This window comes from Entelurus aequoreus, linkage group LG19 (assembly GCF_033978785.1).
Source record: "Entelurus aequoreus isolate RoL-2023_Sb linkage group LG19, RoL_Eaeq_v1.1, whole genome shotgun sequence".
NCBI lineage: Eukaryota > Metazoa > Chordata > Actinopteri > Syngnathiformes > Syngnathidae > Entelurus > Entelurus aequoreus.
Window position 1 is genome coordinate 6,705,808 of NC_084749.1, and position 25,000 is coordinate 6,730,807.

At 39.3% G+C, this 25,000-nt stretch overlaps 1 protein-coding gene across 8 annotated transcripts in view; it reads left to right on the forward strand.

The window, feature by feature from the left end:
- LOC133635041 (rho guanine nucleotide exchange factor 18-like) overlaps positions 1-25,000 on the forward strand; it is a 129,681-nt gene that overhangs the window by 22,595 nt on the left and 82,086 nt on the right. For 5 of the 8 annotated variants that reach the window (XR_009822010.1, XM_062027769.1, XM_062027770.1 and 2 more), the window contains 7 exons: positions 2,803-2,920; positions 3,814-3,931; positions 4,240-4,291; positions 9,282-9,326; positions 12,832-12,900; positions 16,908-17,019; positions 20,195-20,366. Coding sequence is in view for 7 of the 8 variants with exons in the window: in XM_062027769.1 (XP_061883753.1) it covers positions 2,803-2,920; positions 3,814-3,931; positions 4,240-4,291; positions 9,282-9,326; positions 12,832-12,900; positions 16,908-17,019; positions 20,195-20,366 (686 nt within the window). In the remaining variant the exon portion in view is untranslated. The remainder of the gene's footprint in view (positions 1-2,802; positions 2,921-3,813; positions 3,932-4,239; positions 4,292-9,281; positions 9,327-12,831; positions 12,901-16,907; positions 17,020-20,194; positions 20,367-25,000) is intronic. The other 3 variants (XM_062027765.1, XM_062027767.1, XM_062027768.1) reach the window with 3 other exon arrangements.

Here is a 25,000-nt window from a genome sequence, read left to right on the forward strand (position 1 = left end):
GGCTGGGCTTGTTGTTGCTAGGCAGACTTGGTGGAGGAGAAAGTTAGCAACACCCAGAGCAGACAGCTTTGACTCCAGTCCATGTTGGTGAAGAACTACACCACAACAACAAATACCTCAAATATATCAAAGTTCAAATGATGAAACCATAAACACATGACACATTATTATTCCTTTATTTAGGAATAACCTTTGATGAAAATAATTGTCACTACTTACTGCTGACTGTGATTACAAAGGTAAACGTTTTGTTAAATGACAATATCAACTGTTATCTTGAAAATAATGTGTGTATATTTGTTCCTGTGTCAGAATATGTGTTCCTGTGTCAGACTAATGTGTGTAATGTGTTCCTGTGTCAGACTGTGTGTATATGTGTTCCTGTGTCAGAATATGTGTTCCTGTGTCAGACTAATGTGTGTATATGTGTTCCTGTGTCAGACTAATGTGTGTTCCTGTGTCAGAATAATGTGTGTATATGTGTTCCTGTGTCAGACTAATGTGTGTAAATGTGTTCCTGTGTCGGACTAATGTGTGTTCCTGTGTCAGAATAATGTGTGTTCCTGTGTCAGAATAATGTGTGTATATGTGTTCCTGTGTCAGACTAATGTGTGTAAATGTGTTCCTGTGTCGGACTAATGTGTGTTCCTGTGTCAGAATAATGTGTGTTCCTGTGTCAGAATAATGTGTGTATATGTGTTCCTGTGTCAGACTAATGTGTGTAAATGTGTTCCTGTGTCGGACTAATGTGTGTTCCTGTGTCAGAATAATGTGTGTTCCTGTGTCAGACTAATGTGTGTATATGTGTTCCTGTGTCGGACTAATGTGTGTTCCTGTGTCAGAATAATGTGTGTTCCTGTGTCAGACTAATGTGTGTATATGTGTTCCTGTGTCGGACTAATGTGTGTTCCTGTGTCAGAATAATGTGTGTATATGTGTTCCTGTGTCAGAATAATGTGTGTATATGTGTTCCTGTGTCAGAATAATGTGTGTACATGTGTTCCTGTGTCAGAATAATGTGTGTACATGTGTTCCTGTGTCAGAATAATGTGTGTTCCTGTGTCAGACTAATGTGTGTTCCTGTGCCAGACTAATGTGTGTGTATGTGTTCCTGTGTCAGACTAATGTGTGTATATGTGTTCCTGTGTCAGACTAATGTGTGTGTATGTGTTCCTGTGTCAGACTAATGTGTTTTCCTGTGTCAGACTAATGTGTGTATATGTGTTCCTGTGTCAGACTAATGTGTGTGTATGTGTTCCTGTGTCAGACTAATGTGTTTTCCTGTGTCAGACTAATGTGTTTTCCTGTGTCGGACTAATGTGTGTATATGTGTTCCTGTGTCAGACTAATGTGTGTTCCTGTGTCAGACTAATGTGTGTTCTTGTGTCAGACTAATGTGTGTTCCTGTGTCAGAATAATATGTGTTCCTGTGTCAGACTAATGTGTGTATATGTGTTCCTGTGTCAGACTAATGTGTGTTCCTGTGTCAGAATAATGTGTGTATATGTGTTCCTGTGTCAGACTAATGTGTGTATATGTGTTCCTGTGTCAGACTAATGTGTGTTCCTGTGTCAGACTAATGTGTGTTCTTGTGTCAGACTAATGTGTGTTCCTGTGTCAGAATAATATGTGTTCCTGTGTCAGACTAATGTGTGTATATGTGTTCCTGTGTCAGACTAATGTGTGTTCCTGTGTCAGAATAATGTGTGTATATGTGTTCCTGTGTCAGACTAATGTGTGTAAATGTGTTCCTGTGTCGGACTAATGTGTGTTCCTGTGTCAGAATAATGTGTGTTCCTGTGTCAGACTAATGTGTGTATATGTGTTCCTGTGTCGGACTAATGTGTGTTCCTGTGTCAGAATAATGTGTGTATATGTGTTCCTGTGTCAGAATAATGTGTGTATATGTGTTCCTGTGTCAGAATAATGTGTGTATATGTGTTCCTGTGTCAGACTAATGTGTGTAAATGTGTTCCTGTGTCGGACTAATGTGTGTTCCTGTGTCAGAATAATGTGTGTTCCTGTGTCAGACTAATGTGTGTATATGTGTTCCTGTGTCGGACTAATGTGTGTTCCTGTGTCAGAATAATGTGTGTATATGTGTTCCTGTGTCAGAATAATGTGTGTATATGTGTTCCTGTGTCAGAATAATGTGTGTACATGTGTTCCTGTGTCAGATTAATGTGTGTTCCTGTGTCAGACTAATCTGTGTTCCTGTGCCAGACTAATGTGTGTATATGTGTTCCTGTGTCGGACTAATGTGTGTTCCTGTGTCAGAATAATGTGTGTATATGTGTTCCTGTGTCAGAATAATGTGTGTATATGTGTTCCTGTGTCAGAATAATGTGTGTACATGTGTTCCTGTGTCAGATTAATGTGTGTTCCTGTGTCAGACTAATCTGTGTTCCTGTGCCAGACTAATGTGTGTATATGTGTTCCTGTGTCGGACTAATGTGTGTTCCTGTGTCAGAATAATGTGTGTATATGTGTTCCTGTGTCAGAATAATGTGTGTATATGTGTTCCTGTGTCAGAATAATGTGTGTACATGTGTTCCTGTGTCAGATTAATGTGTGTTCCTGTGTCAGACTAATCTGTGTTCCTGTGCCAGACTAATGTGTGTATATGTGTTCCTGTGTCGGACTAATGTGTGTTCCTGTGTCAGAATAATGTGTGTATATGTGTTCCTGTGTCAGAATAATGTGTGTATATGTGTTCCTGTGTCAGACTAATGTGTGTTCTTGTGTCAGAATAATGTGTGTATATGTGTTCCTGTGTCAGACTAATGTGTGTTCCTGTGCCAGACTAAGTCTAGACAACATGGCCATGGGCAGTGCAGAAGAGTTGCAGTGCCGTCATCAGAGGCAGAGGACAGACACTTTGTGTGGCCAGGAGGAGACAAGTCTGTGCAGTCCTGCTAAGGTACTTTGTAGACCACCTAACAGTCCTGCTAAGGTACTTTGTAGACCACCTAACAGTCCTGCTAAGGTACTTTGTAGACCACCTAACAGTCCTGCTAAGGTACTTTGTAGACCACCTAACAGTCCTGCTAAGGTACTTTGTAGACCACCTAACAGTCCTGCTAAGGTACTTTGTAGACCACCTAACAGTCCTGCTAAGGTACTTTGTAGACCACCTAACAGTCCTGCTAAGGTACTTTGTAGACCACCTAACAGTCCTGCTAAGGTACTTTGTAGACCACCTAACAGTCCTGCTAAGGTACTTTGTAGACCACCTAACAGTCCTGCTAAGGTACTTTGTAGACCACCTAACAGTCCTGCTAAGGTACTTTGTAGACCACCTAACAGTCCTGCTAAGGTACTTTGTAGACCACCTAACAGTCCTGCTAAGGTACTTTGTAGACCACCTAACAGTCCTGCTAAGGTACTTTGTAGACCACCTAACAGTCCTGCTAAGGTACTTTGTAGACCACCTAACAGTCCTGCTAAGGTACTTTGTAGACCACCTAACAGTCCTGCTAAGGTACTTTGTAGACCACCTAACAGTCCTGCTGATGTACTTTGTAGACCACCTAACAGTCCTGCTAAGGTACTTTGTAGACCACCTAACAGTCCTGCTAAGGTACTTTGTAGACCACCTAACAGTCCTGCTAAGGTACTTTGTAGACCACCTAACAGTCCTGCTAAGGTACTTTGTAGACCACCTAACAGTCCTGCTAAGGTACTTTGTAGACCACCTAACAGCAGGAACAATAACATTATTCCACATCTGTGACAGGTGGCATCATTTATGCTCCCGCCTGTTTATGTTTGCATCATCTATGCTCCTGCCCGTTTATGTTTGCATCCTGTCAGGCTGCAGGCAAGCAAGTTTACTCTCGCTCAGACATCCTGGCCAGCGAGGCGTGTTGTCGTGCTGCTCACATCTCTCACGTCCTGCACTCCTCCACACAGGCGGCCAGGGCTGCAGGAGGTGGGCTTGTCTTTTCTCATACATCATAGTACATTTACAGCACATACAAGTACACAGTACTATATTTACAATACATAGTAGTATATTTACAGTACATATTAGCACATAGTACTATATTTACAGTACATACTAGTACATAGTAGTACATTTACAGTGCATAGTACTGTATGTACAGTACATAGTAGTACATGGAAATACATTCACAGTACATAGTAGTACATATTAGTACATTGTAGTACATAGTAGTACATATTGGTCTGTGTGTTGGAGGTTTTTATTACTGTCCAACGTTGTGTGTTGTGGAGCAGAAGAGTTCGACCCTGAGGAACACCTTCACTCCACTGAGGGCCAAAGTCACATGTGAGTCAACACCATGGAGGACATGACCTGTACATGAACATATACACTACATATTAGTACATATATATTACTACATATATATTAGTACATATTTATTAGTACATATTTATTACTACATATTTATTAGTACATATAAAGTCCCATGAAAACACATGTTTTCTTAAACCAAATGCAATGATGCAAAACAATGAGGGAGTATAAAATGGATTAAAATAATTATTGTGACAATCACAAACAATTATTTAAAAGTTACTCATGCAAAATAACAAAACAAAACTTTTCAACATGAAATGTCAACAAAACAACATAAATAACTTCCATTGAAGGCAGGTATTCGGGACAAATCGAGAGAGAGAGAGAGAGAGAGATGAATAAATGATGAAAAGCGAGTAATTTGCTCGACGTACAGACGAGAAACCACGACAAAAGTATGGATCTGATCACGCTAGTATCTATCCGATACCAATATTTGTATTGATACTATTAACATTCCGATCGGTAGGCCCATCCCCAGTAATTACCTCTCGAGCTCAGCATGGTTACTTGTTGCTGGGCAGAATTTGTGGAAGACAAAATGGCTGGCTGTAATAAACTAATAATAATAATAACAACAATAATAATACCTAGGAAATGTTGACGTGCCCTGGACCTGTACTGTACTATACTATACTGTACTATACTATACTGTGCCTGAACATATGCCCTCCCACATAAAACATAACAGAGGGTCTTTCCCCATCAATCCCTGCTGACATTTCTGCTCCATGTCTGCAACTTTCCTCCTCCCATCGTCCTCTCTCACACCTCCTTAGATGGTGTGTGTGTGTGTGTGTGTGTGTGTGTGTGTGTGTGTGTGTTCTTGTATTCCTACCCTTCTTGAGACATGAAGAAGGAAAAGTATCTTCCATATGAGGAGGTGTGAACAAGTGATGACATAAATCATAGTCCCAATAACATTGCATCTAATAGAGAGCAAAATACTAGAGTCCGTGAACATTGCTCCAAAGTCAGGATTTTTTTGTTGATTGATTGATTTATTGATTGATTGATTGATTGATTGACAGGTGCAAAGGCAGCAATATATGATAAAACAAGACTTTGCCTATTCATCCCCCGAAAAAACCCGCCGGTTGAACGGCTGATTTTACCACTTCCGGTGCAGACGTAAGACAACCCGCGTCCTATATGTGACCGTATGGTGAACAAGTGTGTGCCGGTTTTAAAAGTGCTCCCCTTCTGGTCAACATATGTAATAACAAGTGTGTGTAAGAAATTGAAATGCGCCCCGTTTGGCCAAAATCAATAAAAAATTAAATAAATATGTATATAGAGATATACTGTAATAACTTGAAGTAAATAAAGAAAAAAACAAATACAAACTAAAAAAAAACAAAAAAATTAACTAGTATATGCATAGTATATATGTATTATTAATGTTGTAAATACACATCTTTATATATCTAGAAAGGGCGGTCCTAAAGAGGTAGGCATTTTTCAGAGGTCTCAAGAAAGCAAGAAATACAAGAATGTGTGTGTGTGTGTGTGTGTGTGTGTGTGTCTGTTCTTGTATTTCTACCCTTCTTGAGACATCAACAAGGAAAAGTATCTTCCAAAAGAGGAGGTGTGAACAAGGGATGACATAAATCATGGTCCCAATAACATTGCATCTAATAGAGAGCCAAATACTAGAGTCCGTGAACATTGCTCCAAAGTCAGGATTTTTTTGTTGATTGATTGATTTATTGATTGATTGATTGACAGGTGAAAAGGCAGCAATATATGATAAAACAAGACTTTGCCTATTCATCCCTCGAAAAAAAACCCCGGTTGAACGGCTGATTTTACCACTTCCGGTGCAGACGTAAGACAACCCGCGTCCTATATGTGACCGTATGGTGAACAAGTGTGTGCCGGTTTTAAAAATGCTCCCCCTCTGCTCAACATATGTAATAACAAGTGTGTGTAAGAAATTGAAATGCGCCCCCCTTTGGCCAAAATCAATAAAAAAATAAATGAATATGTATATAGAGATATACTGTAATAACTTGAAGTAAATAAAGAAAAAAAACAAATACAAACCAAAAAAAAACAAAAAAATTAACTAGTATATGCATAGTATATATGTATTATTAATGTTGTAAATACACATCTTTATATATCTAGAAAGGGCGGTCCTAAAGAGGGAGGCATTTTTCAGAGGTCTCAAGAAGGCAAGAAATACAAGAATGTGTGTGTGTCTGTTCTTGTATTTCTACCCTTCTTGAGACATCAACAAGGAAAAGTATCTTCCAAAAGAGGAGGTGTGAACAAGGGATGACATAAATCATGGTCCCAATAACATTGCATCTAATAGAGAGCCAAATACTAGAGTCTGTGAACATTGCTCCAAAGTCAGGATTTTTTGTTGATTTAATGTGCGTACAAAAGTAAACATCGAGGCAGCAATTGACTTTGCCTATTCATCCCCGAGAAAAACCCGCCAGTTGAAATAACAAGTGTGTGTAAAAAATTTAAAGTGCTCCCCCTATGGCCAACATACGTAATAACAAGTGTGTGTAAGAAATTTCAATGCGCCCCCTTTGCCAAAATCAATTTAAAAAATGAATACGTATATAGAGACATACTGTAATAACTTGAAGTAAATAAAGAAAAAAACAATAACAAACAAAAACAAAACAAAAATGTAACTAGTATATGCATAGTATGTATGTAATATTAATGTTGTAAATACATATCTTTATATATCTAGAAAGGGTGGTCCTAAAGAGGTAGGCATTTTTCACAGGTCTCAAGAAGGTAAGAAATACAAGAACGTGTGTGTGTGTGTGTGTGTGTTCTTGTATTTCTACCCTTCTTGAGACATCAACAAGGAAAAGTATCTTCCAAAAGAGGAGGTGTGAACAAGTGATGACATAAATCATGGTCCCAATAACATTGCATCTAATAGAGAGCCAAATACTAGAGTCTGTGAACATTGCTCCAAAGTCAGGATTTTTGGTTGATTTAATGTGCGTACAAAAGTAAACATCGACCGGTGCAAAGGCAGCAATTGACTTTGCCTATTCATCCCCGAGAAAAACCCGCCAGTTGAAATAACAGGTGTGTATAAAAATGTAAGTGCTCCCTCTATGGCCAACATACGTAATAACAAGTGTGTGTAAGAAATTCCAATGCGCCCCCTTTGCCAAAATCAATTTAAAAAATAAATACGTATATAGAGACATACTGTAATAACTTGAAGTAAATAAAGAAAAAACAAAAACAAAACAAAAATTTAACTAGTATATGCATAGTATATATGTAATATTAATGTTGTAAATACATATCTTTATATATCTAGAAAGGCTGGTCCTAAAGAGGTAGGCATTTTTCACATGTCTCAAGAAGGTAAGAAATACAAGAATGTGTGTGTGTGTGTGTGTGTGTGTGTGTGTGTGTGTGTGTGTGTGTGTGTTCTTGTATTTCTACCCTTCTTGAGACATCAACAAGGAAAAGTATCTTCCAAAAGAGGAGGTGTGAACAAGTGAGGACATAAATCATGGTCCCAATAACATTGCAGCTAATAGAGAGCCAAATACTAGAGTCTGTGAACATTGCTCCAAAGTCAGGATTTTTGGTTGATTTAATGTGCGTACAAAAGTAAACATCGACCGGTGCAAAGGCAGCAATTGACTTTGCCTATTCATCCCCGAGAAAAACCCGCCAGTTGAAATAACAGGTGTGTATAAAAATGTAAGTGCTCCCCCTATGGCCAACATACGTAATAACAAGTGTGTGTAAGAAATTCCAATGCGCCCCCTTTGCCAAAATCAATTTAAAAAATAAATACGTATATAGAGACATACTGTAATAACGAAGTAAATAAAGAAAAAACAAAAACAAAACAAAAATTTAACTAGTATATGCATAGTATGTATGTAATATTAATGTTGTAAATACATATCTTTATATATCTAGAAAGGCTGGTCCTAAAGAGGTAGGCATTTTTCACATGTCTCAAGAAGGTAAGAAATACAAGAATGTGTGTGTGTGTGTGTGTGTGTTCTTGTATTTCTACCCTTCTTGAGACATCAACAAGGAAAAGTATCTTCCAAAAGAGGAGGTGTGAACAAGTGAGGACATAAATCATGGTCCCAATAACATTGCAGCTAATAGAGAGCCAAATACTAGAGTCCGTGAACATTGCTCCAAAGTCAGGATTTTTGGTTGATTTAATGTGCGTACAAAAGTGAACATTGACAGGTGCAAAGGCAACAATATCTGAAAAAACAAGACGGTTGAACAGCTGATTTTACGACTTCCGGTGCTGACGTAAGACAACCTGCGTCCCGTATGTGACCGTAAGATGAACAAGTGTGTGCCGGTTTTAAAAGTGCTCCCCCGTCTGGTCAACATATGAAATAACAAGTGTGTGTAAAAAATTGAAATGCGCCCCCTTTGGCCAAAATCAATAAAAAAGATTAAAAAAATAAATATGTAAATAGAGACATACTGTAATAACTTGAAGTAAATAAAGAAAAAAACAATTACAAACAAACAAAACAAAAAAATTAACTAGTATATGCATAGTATATATGTATTATTAATGTTGTAAATACAAATCTGTATATATCAAAAAGGGTGGTCCTAAAGAGTTAGGCATTTTGCTCAGGTCTCAAGAAGGTAACAAATACAAGAATGTGTGTGTGTGTGTGTGTGTGTGTTCTTGTATTTCTACCCTTCTTGAGACATCAACAAGGAAAAGTAGCTTCCATCGTTTATCAAGTAACAAACTATTTGCCGCTGAGGTGTATACCTGCCAAATTATCAAATAAAAAGCTGGCACGCTAATATTAGCATGCTAACGATTGTGCCGCGGGGGCCATTAAAAAATGAGCCAAGAGCCGTAAATGGCCCCCCCGGTCCCAGTTTGGACCCCACTGGTGAAAACGCTCCGAAGTTCCTTGACTTTGTCCTCCCCTGCTCAGCTTCAGTGTCTTGTTTGTCTCAGGCTGATGGTACAGAAAGTTCTGCAGGAGCTGAAGTTGTACCACGGGTAAGTAAACAAAGTGCTGTGTGTGTGTGTGTGTGTGTGCGCGTGTGTGTGTGTGTGTGTGTGCGCACGTCTCGGCAGATTGTGTGTGCCTCCTTCTGACACCACTTTGCATTGCTTGCAAGAGAACCCTGCACAAGTGACTCATATACCAAATGTACAAGGTGACCCCCCACCCCCCCCCACCCCAAAACCCCCAGAACCCATAAGAAATTTATTAAATTAAAGATTTACATTTTTGAAGAAAATTAAATTTCAGTCAGAGTACAAGAGTTCCAAACGTTTTCTCATATCTTGCTCGCTATGCATCGAAGTCCTGTTCTCCGTAGGTGGTGTTTACCATTTTTCTGAAGGGAGTCAGATCTCGAAGGACTGGCTCTTTTTTTTTTGTTTTTTTTTGTTTCACAAGTTAATCCTTTTTATCCAGGAAATAATCACCAGTAGCAGATGTAAGATACAGTTTGGTTCTGAATAGGGATGTCCGATAATGGCTTTTTGCCGATATCCGATATTCCGATATTGTCCAACTCTTTAATTACCGATACCGATATCAACCGATACCGATATCAACCGATATATGCAGTCGTGGAATTAACACATTATTATGCCTAATTTGGACAACCAGGTATGGTGAAGATAAGGTACTTATTAAAAAAATTAGTAAAATAAGATAAATTAATTAAAAACATTTTCTTGAATAAAAAAGAAAGTACAACAATATAAAAACAGTTACATAGAAACTAGTAATGAATGAAAATGAGTAAAATGAAGTGTTAAAGGTTAGTACTATTAGTGGAGCAGCAGCACGCACAATCATGTGTGCTTACGGACTGTATCCCTTGCAGACTGTATTGATATATATTGATATATAATGTAGGAAGCAGAATATTAATAACAGAAAGAAACAACCCTTTTGTGTGAATGAGTGTAAATGGGGGAGGGAGGTTTTTTGGGTTGGTGCACTAATTGTAAGTGTATCTTGTGTTTTTTATGTTGATTTAATTTAAAAAAAAAAAAAACGATACCGATAATTTCCGATATTACATTTTAACGCATATATCGGCCGATAATATCGGCAGGCCGATATTATCGGACATCTCTAGTTCTGAATCATTCAAATGTATGCCAATTTAAATGCAATTTGTGGGAAATATATTATAATTTATTCATATTTTCATGCTTTGACAGTGACTAGGGATGGGTACCGTTCACATTTGAACCAATACAGTACCAATTCACTCGATACCAGTACTCAACGGTACCAATTTTTGTTACTTTTGTGTGTGTTAATTAATAAAAATCTAATTTTTATTCTAAATTCTAAAATGAGATAATAACTGCCGTCCATCTTGTTTTATTATCACATTCCTGAGTCCCATTTGCAAGTATTACAATAAGACGCTAGATGGCAGTAGTGTATAGTTTATGGTGTGCCGGCTAGTCAGTTCACTCTTTGCGGAATCGAGTTTTGTTGCGCCTTAAAAAGGGTTGATACTGTAAGTAACGCACTTATTACGCACCGGCTGTTTGATTGTAACGTGCATCTTTGAGTTGTAGTTTTCATGAACAAATTTTGGAGGCGTCGAAATCGCCGTGTAAAATCGCTAATGCTAATCAGTAGCATGCCAATAGCAAAGGCAATGTATGTTAGCATCAAGCTAGCACATTTTTGGAACATTTTGAGTTTTACTTTACTTATGATTGTTAGGTGCTGCTGGAGTTGGCGAACCGGGCGTGACGTAACTTGGCACTGTTGGATTTTACGTGACTCGGGATTCAGTCTGTGCCAAAAAAAAAAAAAGTACCGGATCCAGTACCCGTCCCTAGATGACAAACGTGACCGTAGCATTAGCAACGATGCTGACAAATAGGTTTTCTCGTCCTTCACTCAAAAGAACCGTTCAAAAAAACTCGGCTCGTTCGTGAAAGTCACATCGCTAATGTTCTTTCTGAACTTTTGAACCCAGTCTAAAATTCTGCTTTTGCACCTGCTAAATTAGAATTTTTTTAAAATAGCATGCTAATGTTAGCATGCTGAAATGCTAACTGTAACATGCATCAAGTACCAACATGTAATACTCTGAGGTGTGTAACTGGAAAAAAAAAGTGTTTAAAATGCTCCCATGTCAACATTAGCGTGCGTCAAAGACCAAAATAATTGCTTAAAAAAGCTAGCATAATAATGTTAGCATGCTAACAGGTATCATCAGGTAATAACAAATTTGACGCAGAGGTGTGTACCTGCAAAATTAACAAAAAAGTTGGCATAACATGACTATGCTAACTTTCTAACAGTAACATGCTAACAGTTAGCATTTGTGAAATACCAAAATATATGATCAAATTAGATGAAAAATGTTAGCATACCCTAATGATAACTGTAACATGCATCAAGTACCAAAACTGTTCTGAGGTGTGTACCTGAAAAGTTATTTAAAAATGCTGGCAGGCTGACATTAGCATGCATCAAGTACCAAAATATGACTGTGTACACCTACAAAATTAGCAAAACACTAGCATGCTAACAGTATTATGCTAACAATAGTGTGTTTACAGTTAGCATTGGTGATACAAAATTATATGACCTTACACCTGTTAAATTAGATTAAAAAAAAAACTAGCATGCTAAAATGCTAACTCTATTTTTTGTTGTGTGTGTGTGCTAACTCTACCAAATTATATGACCTTACACCTGCTAAATTAGATTAAAAAAAAACTAGCCTGCTAATTTTAGCATGCTAAAATGCTAACTTTTTTTTTTGTGCTAACTCTACCAAATTATGACCTTACACCTGCTAAATTCGATTTTAAAAAACCCAGCATGCTAATTTTAGCATGCTAAAATGCTAACTCTTTTTTTTTTTTTTTTTTTGCTAAATCTACCAAATGATATGACCTTACACCTGCTAAACTAGATTTAAAAAAAATAGCATGCTAATTCTAGCATGCTAAAATGCTAACTTTTTTTTTTTATTTTTTTTATTTTGCTAACTCTACCAAATTATATGATCTTACACCTGCTGAATTAGATTAAAAAAAAACTAGCATGCTAATTCTAGCATGCTAAAATGCTAAAAAAAAAAAATTTTTACATTTTATTTTGCTAACTCTACCAAATTATATGATCTTACACCTGCTGAATTAGATTAAAAAAAACTAGCATGCTAATTGTAGCATGCTAAAGTGCTAACTTTGTGTGTTAGGGCGGACACTCTAACCACTAGGCCACTGAGTCGGCATACTAGTAGTAACCATGGTGACATCCAACTTCTAGTAGACATTCTTTTTTTCCCTTGCATGCTCACTCATTTGTTGCACCGTTACAAGGTGAGGAATTTGCACACACGTGACTATCGATCTTTTTTGTTTGTTTTTTAATTCTAATATTTTTATGATGGTGAGAAGCCGAAATGGACACAGTCACAATTTTCTGCATGCTTTTCTGGTTTGTGTGCATTTTCAAAAGGCGGGTTGGTCACAGTCAAAGTTTGAATTTTATTTTCCACAGAGCCAAGCAGAGAAGCAACAAAACCCACAACAAAGAGAATGTCACATGGTACGAGTTCCTGTCCAACGAGTAAGTTCACTTCTTCTCGCTCTCCGTTTTGCCTTCAATGGGGAACTGAAACCATAGACGTGATCTCTTCTCTACTGGTCATTCTGGAGTTTGCCTTAATATGTTTGTTCTCGCAAATATATTAATGCTTTTATGTCCCGTTCTACAGCTGGAGCCTATCCCAGCTGACTTGGACCATGCACTGATCACCAATTATATCACACTACATACACTTACGGCCTGAGCTACTAAGATCTAACCACGTGCTAAACAGCATGTGCAATCTATGAAATAGCTTGTACTATGACAGTGTCTCCATGGAGACACTGTCATATACAAACCCCAAAACCAGTGACGTTGTGTAAATGGTAAATAAAAAGAGAATACAATGATTTGCAAATCCTTTTCAACTTATATTCAATTGAATAGACTGCAAAGACAAGATATTTAACGTTTGAACTGGTAAACTTTGTTATTTTTCGCAAATATTAGCTCATTTGAAATGTTGACGCCTGCAACATGTTTCAAAAAAGCTGGCACAAGTGGCAAAAAAAGAGTGATAAAGTTGAGGAATGCTCATCAAAGACTTATTTGGAACATCCCACAGGTGTGCAGGCTAATTGGGAACAGGTGGGTGCCATGATTGGGTATAAAAGTAGATTCCATGAAATGCTCAGTCATTCACAAACAAGGACGGGGCGAGGGTCACCACTTTGTCAACAAATGCCTGAGCAAATTGTTTACGAACAACATTTCCCAACCAGCTATTGCAAGGAATTTAGGGATTTCACCATCTACGCTGCGTAATATCATCAAAAGGTTCAGACAATCTGGAGAAATCATTGCATGTAAGCCATGATATTACAGATCTTCGATCCCTCAGGCGGTACTGCATCAAAACATCATCAGTGTGTAAAGGATATCACCACCTGGCCTCAGGAACATTTTAAAAAGCCACTGTCAGTAACTACAGTTGGTCGCTACATCTGTAAGTGCAAGTTAAAACTCTACTATGCAAAGCCAAAGCCATTTATCAACAACACCCAGAAACGCTTCGCTGGGCCCAATGCAAAGTGTAAAAGTGTTCTGTGGTCTGACGAGTCCACATTTCAAATTTTTTTGGAAACTGTGGACGTCGCGTCCTCCGGACCAAAGAGGAAAAGAACCATCCGGATTGTTCTAGGCGCAAAGTGTAAAAGGCAGCATGTGTGATGGTATGGGGGTGTATTAGTGCCCAACTTACACATCTGTGAAGGCGCCATTAATGCTGAAAGGTACATACAGCTTTTGGAGCAACATATGTTGCCATCTATATGGACGCCCCTGCTTATTTCAGCAAGTCAATGCCAAGCCACGTGCTACAACAGCGTGGCTTCATAGTAAAAGAGTGCGGGTACTAGACTGGCCTGCCTGTAGTCCAGACATTGAAAATGTAGGTGCAATATGGAGGCTAAAATATGAGAAGGGAGACTGTTGAACAACTTAAGCTGTACATCAAGCAAGAATAGGAAAGAATTCCACTTCAAAAATGTGTCTCCTCACTTCCCAAACCTTTACTGAGTGTTGTTAAAAGGAAAGGCCATGTAACACAGTGGTAAAAATGCCCCCCGTGGCAACTTTTTTTGCAATGTGTTGCCGCCATTAAATTCTAAGTTCATGATTATTTGCAAAAATAAATGTAGTTTCTCAGTGTGAACATGAAATATCTTGTCTTTGCAGTCTATTCAATTGAATATAAGTTGAAAAGGATTTGTTGTATTCTCTTTTTATTTACCTTTTACACAACGTAACAGCTTCACTACTTTTGGGGTTTTGTACTGCACTTTCATGTTATCATGCTCCTACATGCAACATTTTGCTATGTTCTCCAACATGCAGGAGACATATACCACTTTTTATGGGCATTTTAGAAGGAGTCCAAAGTGCATAGACAATGCCACCCGCTTTTTTTACCCCCATTTCTTGTAAGCGCTGAAGGTGCGGGGGAGAGGCGGCACTTACTACACTCAAAATTAGGGATGTCCGATAATGGCTTTTTGCCGATATCCGATATTCCGATATTGTCCAACTCTTTAATTACCGATACCAACCGATACCGATATCAACCGATATATGCAGTCGTGGAATTAACACATTATTATGCCTAATTTGGACAACCAGGTATGGTGAAGATAAGGTACTTTTTTAAAAAATTTGTAAAATAAGATAAATAAATTAAAAACATTTTCTTGAATAAAAAAGAAAGTACAACAATATAAAAACAGTTACATAGAAAGTAGTAATGAATGAAAATTAGTAAAATTAACTGTTAAAGGTTAGTACTATTAGTGGAGCAGCAGCACGCACAATCATGTGTGCTTACGGACTGTATCCCTTGCAGACTGTATTGATATATATTGATATATAATGTAGGAAGCAGAATATTAATAACAGAAAGAAACAACCCTTTTGTGTGAATGAGTGTAAATGGGGGAGGGAGGTTTTTTGGCTTGGTGCACTAATTGTAAGTGTATCTTGTGTTTTTTATGTGGATTTAATAAAAAAATAAATAAAAAAAATAAATAAAAAAAATTAAAAAAACGATACCGATAATAAAAAAACCGATACCGATAATTTCCGATATTACATTTTAACGCATATATCGGCCGATAATATCGGCAGGCCGATATTATCGAAAATCTCTACTCAAAATGCAATAAAATGCATACTTCAAGAATTTCTTTCCATATAGGAGATATGTTGATAATATATATTCTATGTGAAAAAACAAACACCATAAAAAAAAATCATTAAAGGACACCAAAAAACTTAAATCGAATTGTTTCAATCACCCAGCACGCAGCTAAAAAAATTATAAAAGGATGTTGCTGAATCGCCGATATGTCTAATTTTCTTATTTCTGGCAAAAAAAGAGGATTTTCTGTCCTGCGAGCACCGTAAAAGTTGCACGTACTTCTCGGACGTGCTAAAAACAAACGCAAACTAGCCCGCCCGAAATGGTGATGAGTGTTGATAAATCACATTGCGCGTGCTAAATAATCGTACTTGCATCTTCTCCTATTGTGGGCGTTTTGACGATCAACATATATTTTGCATATTAATGAAGGAAAATAGACGCCTTATTCTGCTCACTTAACAGACGCCACCCACTTTGCACATGTTTAGTACGTCAGCTTTGCGCGTGCTATCAAGTTTGCACATGTTTTAGTACACGCAAACCTTTAGTAAATCAAGCCCTTACTTTCCAGTGAATTCAATACAGCTATTACAATGTTATTCTATTATAAGCTTATAGTTACACAATTTATTTTTACATTATTAATTTTATATGTATTTGGATTATTTACTATATGTATTATTTATAGCATATCTTTTGGGCCGCGAGCCGCCAAAAAATATCTTGTTTTTCAGCCTCATTTGGAATGGGCGGTACTCGGTTGTAATACACTTTCCCACCACTTGTGGCAGTAATGACAATATCAAACAAACAGAAGAAGTCTGGTGCTAAAGACGTAGAGATGTTTTTTAGCACAAAAATTATGACTAAAGTTGTGAAGCTGTATTTTCATCTGGACCTTATTTTATTGACAGTTACGAAACATATTATTAATTTAGTTTGTTAATTTTAGCACAACGTAATTGTATGTAAATGTATTTGAAGTCCTTTCTTCTGCAGTATGTTTGGTTAATATTTAGTTTTCTAATCAGCCTGACCTAAGCCTAATGTTTGTTTTAAATAAATAATAATATTTGTGATTAATTTGACATGGTTGTAAACTATGATTGTTTTTTATTAATTGATTAAAATCAAGAGTAAGATGACTAATTCTGTGTTATTATTTGAGTGGGCCCCTCGGTAGTGGAAAAGTTGTTAAGAACCCCTGATTTAAATGACTGTATATTACATTCCAATTGCTCGTGTCCGCACATCACTGAGTGCCATTTTGGTAAAAACAAATTGTTGATACGGTCCCCCCCCCCCCCCCCCCCCCCCACCCCCCACCCCCACTGGACTGGAATTTGTCCAGCAGGAACGAGGAAGAGGACGATCGAGCTGAGAAGGTGGAAAAAGGTACCAAGGTGAAGCGGACGCTGAGCTCGTTGAGGAACAGGATGACAGGGTCCTTCAGCAAAGAAAAGGTACACACGTTCAGAAACACTTTATTAAACCTCCGGGGGAGGGGAATTCATGAAAGGTGGGAAAAAGGTAAACGCATGGCGGGTAGATGAGTACAACAAAGTAAATCTCAGATTGGATTTTTGGAGAGGTGAGTCCAGACTGAGGGTAAGATAAAAAACTCGTAAGAAACATGTTACACAGAAACCACAAAACTTGCAACAAAAAAGGGGGGGTCGGTAGGGGGGCTAAATAAAAACCATAGGGAGCATGAACGGTTGTCAATTTCAGTATGGTCACTTTAGACAAACTCTGGTTCTGCTGGGAAGGTTTGTTTGGTCAAGTGTGAACAAAGACCACGGAACCCAGGACCGGACCCAATAACTAGAACTCGCTTCAATCTGGAGGCGATGGTTGGCAAAAATAAGAGTCAAACATCAGCCGTAAAACGGTGTAGCAGGCCACTCTAAAAAGTTGTGGGTGGGCACATAAATTACATGGTGTACCTCATTAGAATTATGGGGTGTGCCACGATAAAATTATGACACGGGCCAATTCAAAAAAGATTTGGCGGGCCACTATAAAAAAGCCACTTTAAAAAGAAGTGGCTGGGTACATAAATGACATGGCGTACCTCATTAGAATCATAGGGCGTGCCACAATACAATTATGACACAGGCCATTAAAAAAATGAGGTGGCGGGCCACAATAAAAAACCCACTTTAAAAAGAATTGCCAGGGCACATAAATGATATGGCATATCTCATTAGAATTATGTCGCCTGCCACGGTAAAATTATGACACGGGCCACTATAAAAAAGCCAAATTAAAAAGAAGTGGCTGGGCACATAAATGACATGGCGTACCTCATTATAATTATAGGGCGTGCCACAATACAATTATGACACAGGCAACATTAAAAAATGAGGTGGCTGGCCACGATAAAAAAGCCACATTAAAAAATATGTGGCTGGGCACATAAATGACATGGTGTACCTCATTAGAATTATGGGGTGTGCCACGATACAATTATGACACAGGCCAAATTAAAAATTATGTGGCAGGCAAGTATAAAAAAGCCACATAAAAAGGAATTGCCTGGGCACATAAATGACATGGCGTACCACATTAGAATTATGTTGCGCGCCACAATAAAATTATGACACGGGCCAATATAAAAAAGTCACTCCAAAATGAATTGACTGGGCACATAAATGACATGGCTTATCATTAGAATTATGTGGCCTGCCACAATAAAATTATGACACGGGCCACCTCAAAAAAAGAAGTGGCGGGCCACTATTAAAAAGCCACAATAAAAAGAATTGCCTGGGCACATAAATGATATGGCGTATCTCATTAGAATTATGGGGCGTGCCACAGTAAAATTATGACACGGGCCACTATAAAAAAGTCACTCCAAAACGAATTGCCTGGGCGCCTAAATGACATGGCGTACCTCATTAGAATTATGGGGCGTCCCACGATACAATTATGAGACGGGTCACTTCAAAAAAAGAAGTGGCGGGCCACTATAAAAAAGCCACATTAAAACAATTGACTGGGCACATAAATGACATGGCGTACCTCATTAGAATTATGTGGCGCGCCACAAAAAAATTATGACACGCGCCACATCAAAAAAAGAAGTGGTGGGGCCACTATAAAAAAGCCACATTAAAAAGAATTGCCTGGGCACATAAATGACATGGCGTATCTCATTACAATTATGTGGCCTGCCACGATAAAGTAATGACACGGGCCACTATAAAAAAGCCATTCTAAAAAGAAATGACTGGGCACATAAATGACATGGCGTACCTCATTAGAATTATGTGGCACGCCACAAAAAAATGATGACACGGGCCACATCAAAAAAAGAAGTGGCGGGCCACTATAAAAAAGGCACATTAAAAAGAATTGCCTGGGCACTTAAATGACATGGCATATCTCATTAGAATTATGTGGCGGGCCACAATAAATTATGACACGGGACACTTTAAAAAATGAGGTGGCGGGCCACTATAAAAATAATTGCCTGGGCACATAAATGACATGGCGTATCTCATTAGAATTATGTGGGCTGCCACAATAAATTATGACACGGGACACTTTAAAAAATGATGTGGCGGGCCACTATAAAAAGAATTGCCTGGGCACATAAATGACATGGCGTATCTCATTAGAATTATGTGGCCTGCCACAATAAAATTATGACACGGGACACTATAAAAAAGCCACATTAAAAAGAAATGACTGAGCACATAAATGACATGGCATACCTCATTAGAATTATGGGGCGGCCCCCTTCAAAAAAATGAGGTGGCAGGCGACTATAAAGTGTCACGGGGGACCACATTAAATGATATGGCGTGCCACATTAAATGATGTGGCGTGCCACATTAAATGATGTGGTGGGCTAGAACATAACAGATACATTAGGGCAACTGTATGTGTTTGTGTTAATAAACAACAACTTAGCACAACAACAACAACAACATGTAATGTCAGCAACATTTTTGTCATGCATGACAAAATAAGTTGTGCTTAGTTTTTAAGTGCAGCCTTTTTGCTGCCCCTTGCACAGTGGTGTTGCGCAGTGGTGTTGCACAGTGGTGTTGAACGGTGGTGTTGAACAGTGGTGTTGAACAGTGGTGTTGAACAGTGGTGTTGCACAGTGGTGTTGCACAGTGGTGTTGCACAGTGGTGTTGAACAGTGGTGTTGAACGGTGGTGTTGAACAGTGGTGTTGAACAGTGGTGTTGAACAGTGGTGTTGCACAGTGGTGTTGAACAGTGGTGTTGCACAGTGGTGTTGCACAGTGGTGTTGCGCAGTGGTGTTGCACAGTGGTGTTGAACAGTGGTGTTGAACAGTGGTGTTGAACAGTGGTGTTGCACAGTGGTGTTGCACAGTGGTGTTGCACAGTGGTGTTGAACAGTGGTGTTGAACAGTGGTGTTGAACAGTGGTGTTGCACAGTGGTGTTGAACAGTGGTGTTGCACAGTGGTGTTGCACAGTGGTGTTGAACAGTGGTGTTGCACAGTGGTGTTGAACAGTGGTGTTGCACAGTGGTGTTGAACAGTGGTGTTGCACAGTGGTGTTGCACAGTGGTGTTGAAGTGCCAGCAGCCCACTGGTGGCACCTGTAATCTCCTTCCTGTCACACACGTCTAACCCCTGCTCTTCATGTGCCCCTGCAGGGTAAGAACCGAGACAAAGAGCCCCAGCAAAGGGCCAGGGAGAAGGAGGCCCAGGAGACCGAGGGCAGCCACGGCAACGGCCACGTTTTGGCGCTGGGCACTTTCTCCAGCTGTGCCACCTGCTCGCTGTGCGGCAAGACTCTGCAGAAAAAGCACAGCCTGCAATGCATGAGTGAGTAACACCGCCAGGCGCTCACACGCACACCTTTTTGCTTTGTCTGCTCACACCACTGCTTGTTGCACACTCATCATATTCTCTTTGTGTCATATTAGGATCCTGTGTTGCTGTTTTTAAGTTGGAGCTTTTATCCAATCAGAATTCAGCTAGCTTGTTGCCAGCGCTGTATGAATACTGCCGGAGTTGCGATAGTTGTTGACAGTAGCCTACCTAGGTAGCCTCACATTGAACGTGACTGTGATTGGATACTCCCTTGTCACTCCCAAGTATCCGATCACAAGTTGTGATTTAAGAACGCAAAATGTGGCACTGCAGCCACACCCGGCCAGCGGAGAAATCAGCGGTCCTCGCTTTTTTAACCAACAGTTTCACTGCAATAAGGCGCTTCTGGTAGCCATCCACAAGCTTCTGCTTGACTTTTTGACCACTCCTCTTGACAAAATTGGTGCAGTTCAGCTAAATGAGTTGGTTTTCTGACATGGACTTGTTTCTTCAGCATTGTCCACACGTTTAAGTCAGGACTTTGGGAAGGCCATTCTAAAACCTTAATTCTAGCCTGATTTAGCCATTCCTTTACCACTTTTGAGGTGTGTTTGGGGCATACTTGCCAACCTTGAGACCTCCAATATCGGGAGGTGGGGGGTAGGGGGTGGGGGTGTGTGGTTGGGGGCGGGGGGCGTGGTTGGGGGCGTGGTTATTTACAGCTAAAATTCACCAACTCGAGTATTTCATATATATTTCATATATATATATATATATATATATATATATATATATATATATATATATATATATATATATATATATATATATATATATATATATATATATATATATATATATATATATTTTTTTTTTTATTTACATAGAAAAAAAAAAAATACTTGAATTTCAGTGTTCCGGTGGCTATCCATTAGATGGCAGTATTGTCCTGTTTAACTTCTCCGTTCATGATGAGTATATCATTTCGGCCACCGTGTTCAATGGAGAAGTCTGTTCTACAAAATGTACAGGCAACATACACCTTCCCCTTCGAACTGTCCTGGATGAACTGAAATTCTTGTTTCTATTCGTTTTGGAACTTGCAAGCGTATTTCTTCACCTTGCTCGTCGACGGCGTCGCCATGTCTGTAATTTCCTCGTTCTTCTGCTTCGTCTCCTTGTTGTGTGCGCAGTTGTGCACTCTACTCTCTAAAAGCCCTAGATGTTATGACGTCATTGGGCAGGCAAGCTGTTTATATTGTGGGAAAGCGGACGTGAGAACAGGCTGTCCCCACTCGGTCTCAGGTCCGCATTGAGCTGGAGGAGGTGTGGCCTCCAGCTCCGGCTGAATACCGGGAGGTTGTCGGGAGAGGCGCCGCTAAAAACAGGAGGGTTGGCAAGTATGGTTTGGGGTCAGTGTCCTTTTGGAACACCCAACTGCGCCCAAGACCCAACCTCCGGGCTGATGATTTTAGCTTGTCCTGAAGAATTTGGAGCTAATCCTCCTTTTTCATTGTCCCATTTAAAGCAGCCGTTCCATTGGCAGCAAAAACAGGCCCAGAGCATAATACTACCACCACCATGCTTGACGGTAGGAATGGTGTTCATGGGATTAAAGGCCTCACCTTTTCTCCTCCAAACATATCGCTGGGTGTTGTGGCCAAACAGCTCCATTTTTGTTTCATCTGACATCACATGGACAAAGATAAGACCTTCTGGAGGAAAGTTCTGTGGTCAACAATTCCAGCAGAAGCTTGTGGATGGCTACCAAAAGCGCCTTATTGCAGGTAAACTTGCCAAGGGTCATGTAAGCAAATATTAACATTGCTGTATGTATACTTTTGACCCTCACATTTTCAGTAGACCCATAATAAATTCATAAAAGAAGCAAACTTCATGAATGTTTTTTGTGACCAACAAGTATGTGCTCCAATCACTACATCACAAAAAAATAAGACTTGTAGAAATGATTGTAAACTCAAGACAGCCATGACATGATGTTCTTTACACGTGTATGTACACTTTTGACCACGACTGAAATGTTAGATTATATATTTTGGACCCTGCATGAAGGAAAGTGTTTATATCATTCATTGCTTGTCATAATCACAATGGCTTTTCTTCTGGTTTCTGCTTAGTGTCCTTCCTGGTATTGTTTGCAACACTGCATCTGCATCTTGTTTCCCGCTCTGGGTCCATGTACAGTATTGCTCCACTCTTCATCCATCAGCACCGTCCTCCTGACAGATGTTTATACGCAAAACCCCACAGCATGCCGGGCTTAGCTTTGTGCTGGCGGCTCCCTTTTAATCCTCTCATTTCTACGGCTGTGTCGGCTGAGCTGAAGCAGGCCTGCGTGGAGAGTCGCACGCAGATCTGTGCGGGACCTTTCCACGCTGCGGGCGTATTCTTTCCGCTGATAAGCTGAGAGAAAAGTGCAACTAATGTGGGGTGGGTGGACGTGATGGATGGCGGCAGCTGTGGAGCTGTGGTACAAGTTTGTTTTGCTCGTCTGGCCGCTTGTTGCTAGGCAGAGTTCATAGGCGCTCCACCACTGGCCAATGAAAAATGACGATTATGCTAGCCATGCCCACTTTGGCGGTTTTAAGCATAGACATCTTATAAGTAGACGCTGCATTGGCTGCTGTGACGCCAGAAATTGGGCCGCCATCTTGAAGTGGCGATGAGGAGCCGGCGAGCAGCCTAAACTGACAGTCGACAGGTAGAAAACAAAGATGCTAAACTGACAGTCGACAGGTAGAAAACAAAGATGCTAAACTGACAGTCGACAGGTAGAAAACAAAGATGCTAAACTGACAGTTGACGGGTAGAAAACAAAGATGCTAAACTGACAGTTGACATGTAGAAAACAAAGATGCTAAACTGACAGTTGACAGGTAGAAAACAAAGATGCTAAACTGACAGTTGACAGGTAGAAAACAAAGATGCTAAACTGACAGTCGACAAATGGAAAACAAAGATGCTGAACTGACAGTTGACGGGTAGAAAACAAAGATGCTAAACTGACAGTTGACGGGTAGAAAACAAAGATGCTAAACTGACAGTTGACAGGTAGAAAACAAAGATGCTGAACTGACAGTTGACAGGTAGAAAACAAAGATGCTAAACTGACAGTCGACAGGTAGAAAACAAAGAGGATGTCGTTGTGGCTTGTACAGCCCTTTGAGACACTTGTGATTTAGGGCTATATAAATAAACATTGATTGATTGATTGATTGAAAGATGCTAAACTGACAGTTGACAGGTAGAAAACAAAGATGCTAAACTGACAGTCGACGGGTAGAAAACAAAGATGCTAAACTGACAGTTGACAGGTAGAAAACAAAGATGCTAAACTGACAGTTGACCGGTAGAAAACAAAGATGCTAAACTGACAGTTGACAGGTAAAAAACAAAGATGCTAAACTGACAGTTGACAGGTAGAAAACAAAGATGCTAAACTGACAGTTGACAGGTAGAAAACAAAGATGCTAAACTGACAGTTGACAGGTAGAAAACAAAGATGCTGAACTGACAGTTGACAGGTAGAAAACAAAGATGCTAAACTGACAGTTGACAGGTAGAAAACAAAGATGCTAAACTGACAGTTGACAAGTAGAAAACAAAGATGCTAAACTGACAGTTGACAGGTAGAAAACAAAGATGCTAAACTGACAGTCGACAGGTAGAAAACAAAGATGCTAAACTGACAGTTGACAGGTAGAAAACAAAGATGCTAAACTGACAGTTGACATGTAGAAAACAAAGATGCTAAACTGACAGTTGACAGGTAGAAAACAAAGATGCTAAACTGACAGTCGACAGGTAGAAAACAAAGATGCTGAACTGACAATCGACAGGTAGAAAACAAAGATGCTAAACTGACAGTTGACAGGTAGAAAACAAAGGTGCTAAACTGACAGTTGACAGGTAGAAAACAACGATGCTAAACTGACAGTTGACAGGTAGAAAACAAAGATGCTAAACTGACAGTTGACGGGTAGAAAACAAAGATGCTAAACTGACAGTTGACGGGTAGAAAACAAATATGCTAAACTGACAGTTGACGGGTAGAAAACAGAGATGCTAAACTGACAGTTGACAGGTAGAAAACAAAGATGCTAAACTGACAGTTGACGGGTAGAAAACAAAGATGCTAAACTGACAGTTGACAGGTAGAAAACAAAGATGCTAAACTGACAGTTGACAAGTAGAAAACAAAGATGCTAAACTGACAGTTGACAGGTAGAAAACAAAGATGCTAAACTGACAGTCGACAGGTAGAAAACAAAGATGCTAAACTGACAGTTGACATGTAGAAAACAAAGATGCTAAACTGACAGTTGACAGGTAGAAAACAAAGATGCTAAACTGACAGTCGACAGGTAGAAAACAAAGATGCTGAACTGACAATCGACAGGTAGAAAACAAAGATGCTAAACTGACAGTTGACAGGTAGAAAACAAAGGTGCTAAACTGACAGTTGACAGGTAGAAAACAACGATGCTAAACTGACAGTTGACAGGTAGAAAACAAAGATGCTAAACTGACAGTTGACGGGTAGAAAACAAAGATGCTAAACTGACAGTTGACGGGTAGAAAACAAATATGCTAAACTGACAGTTGACGGGTAGAAAACAAAGATG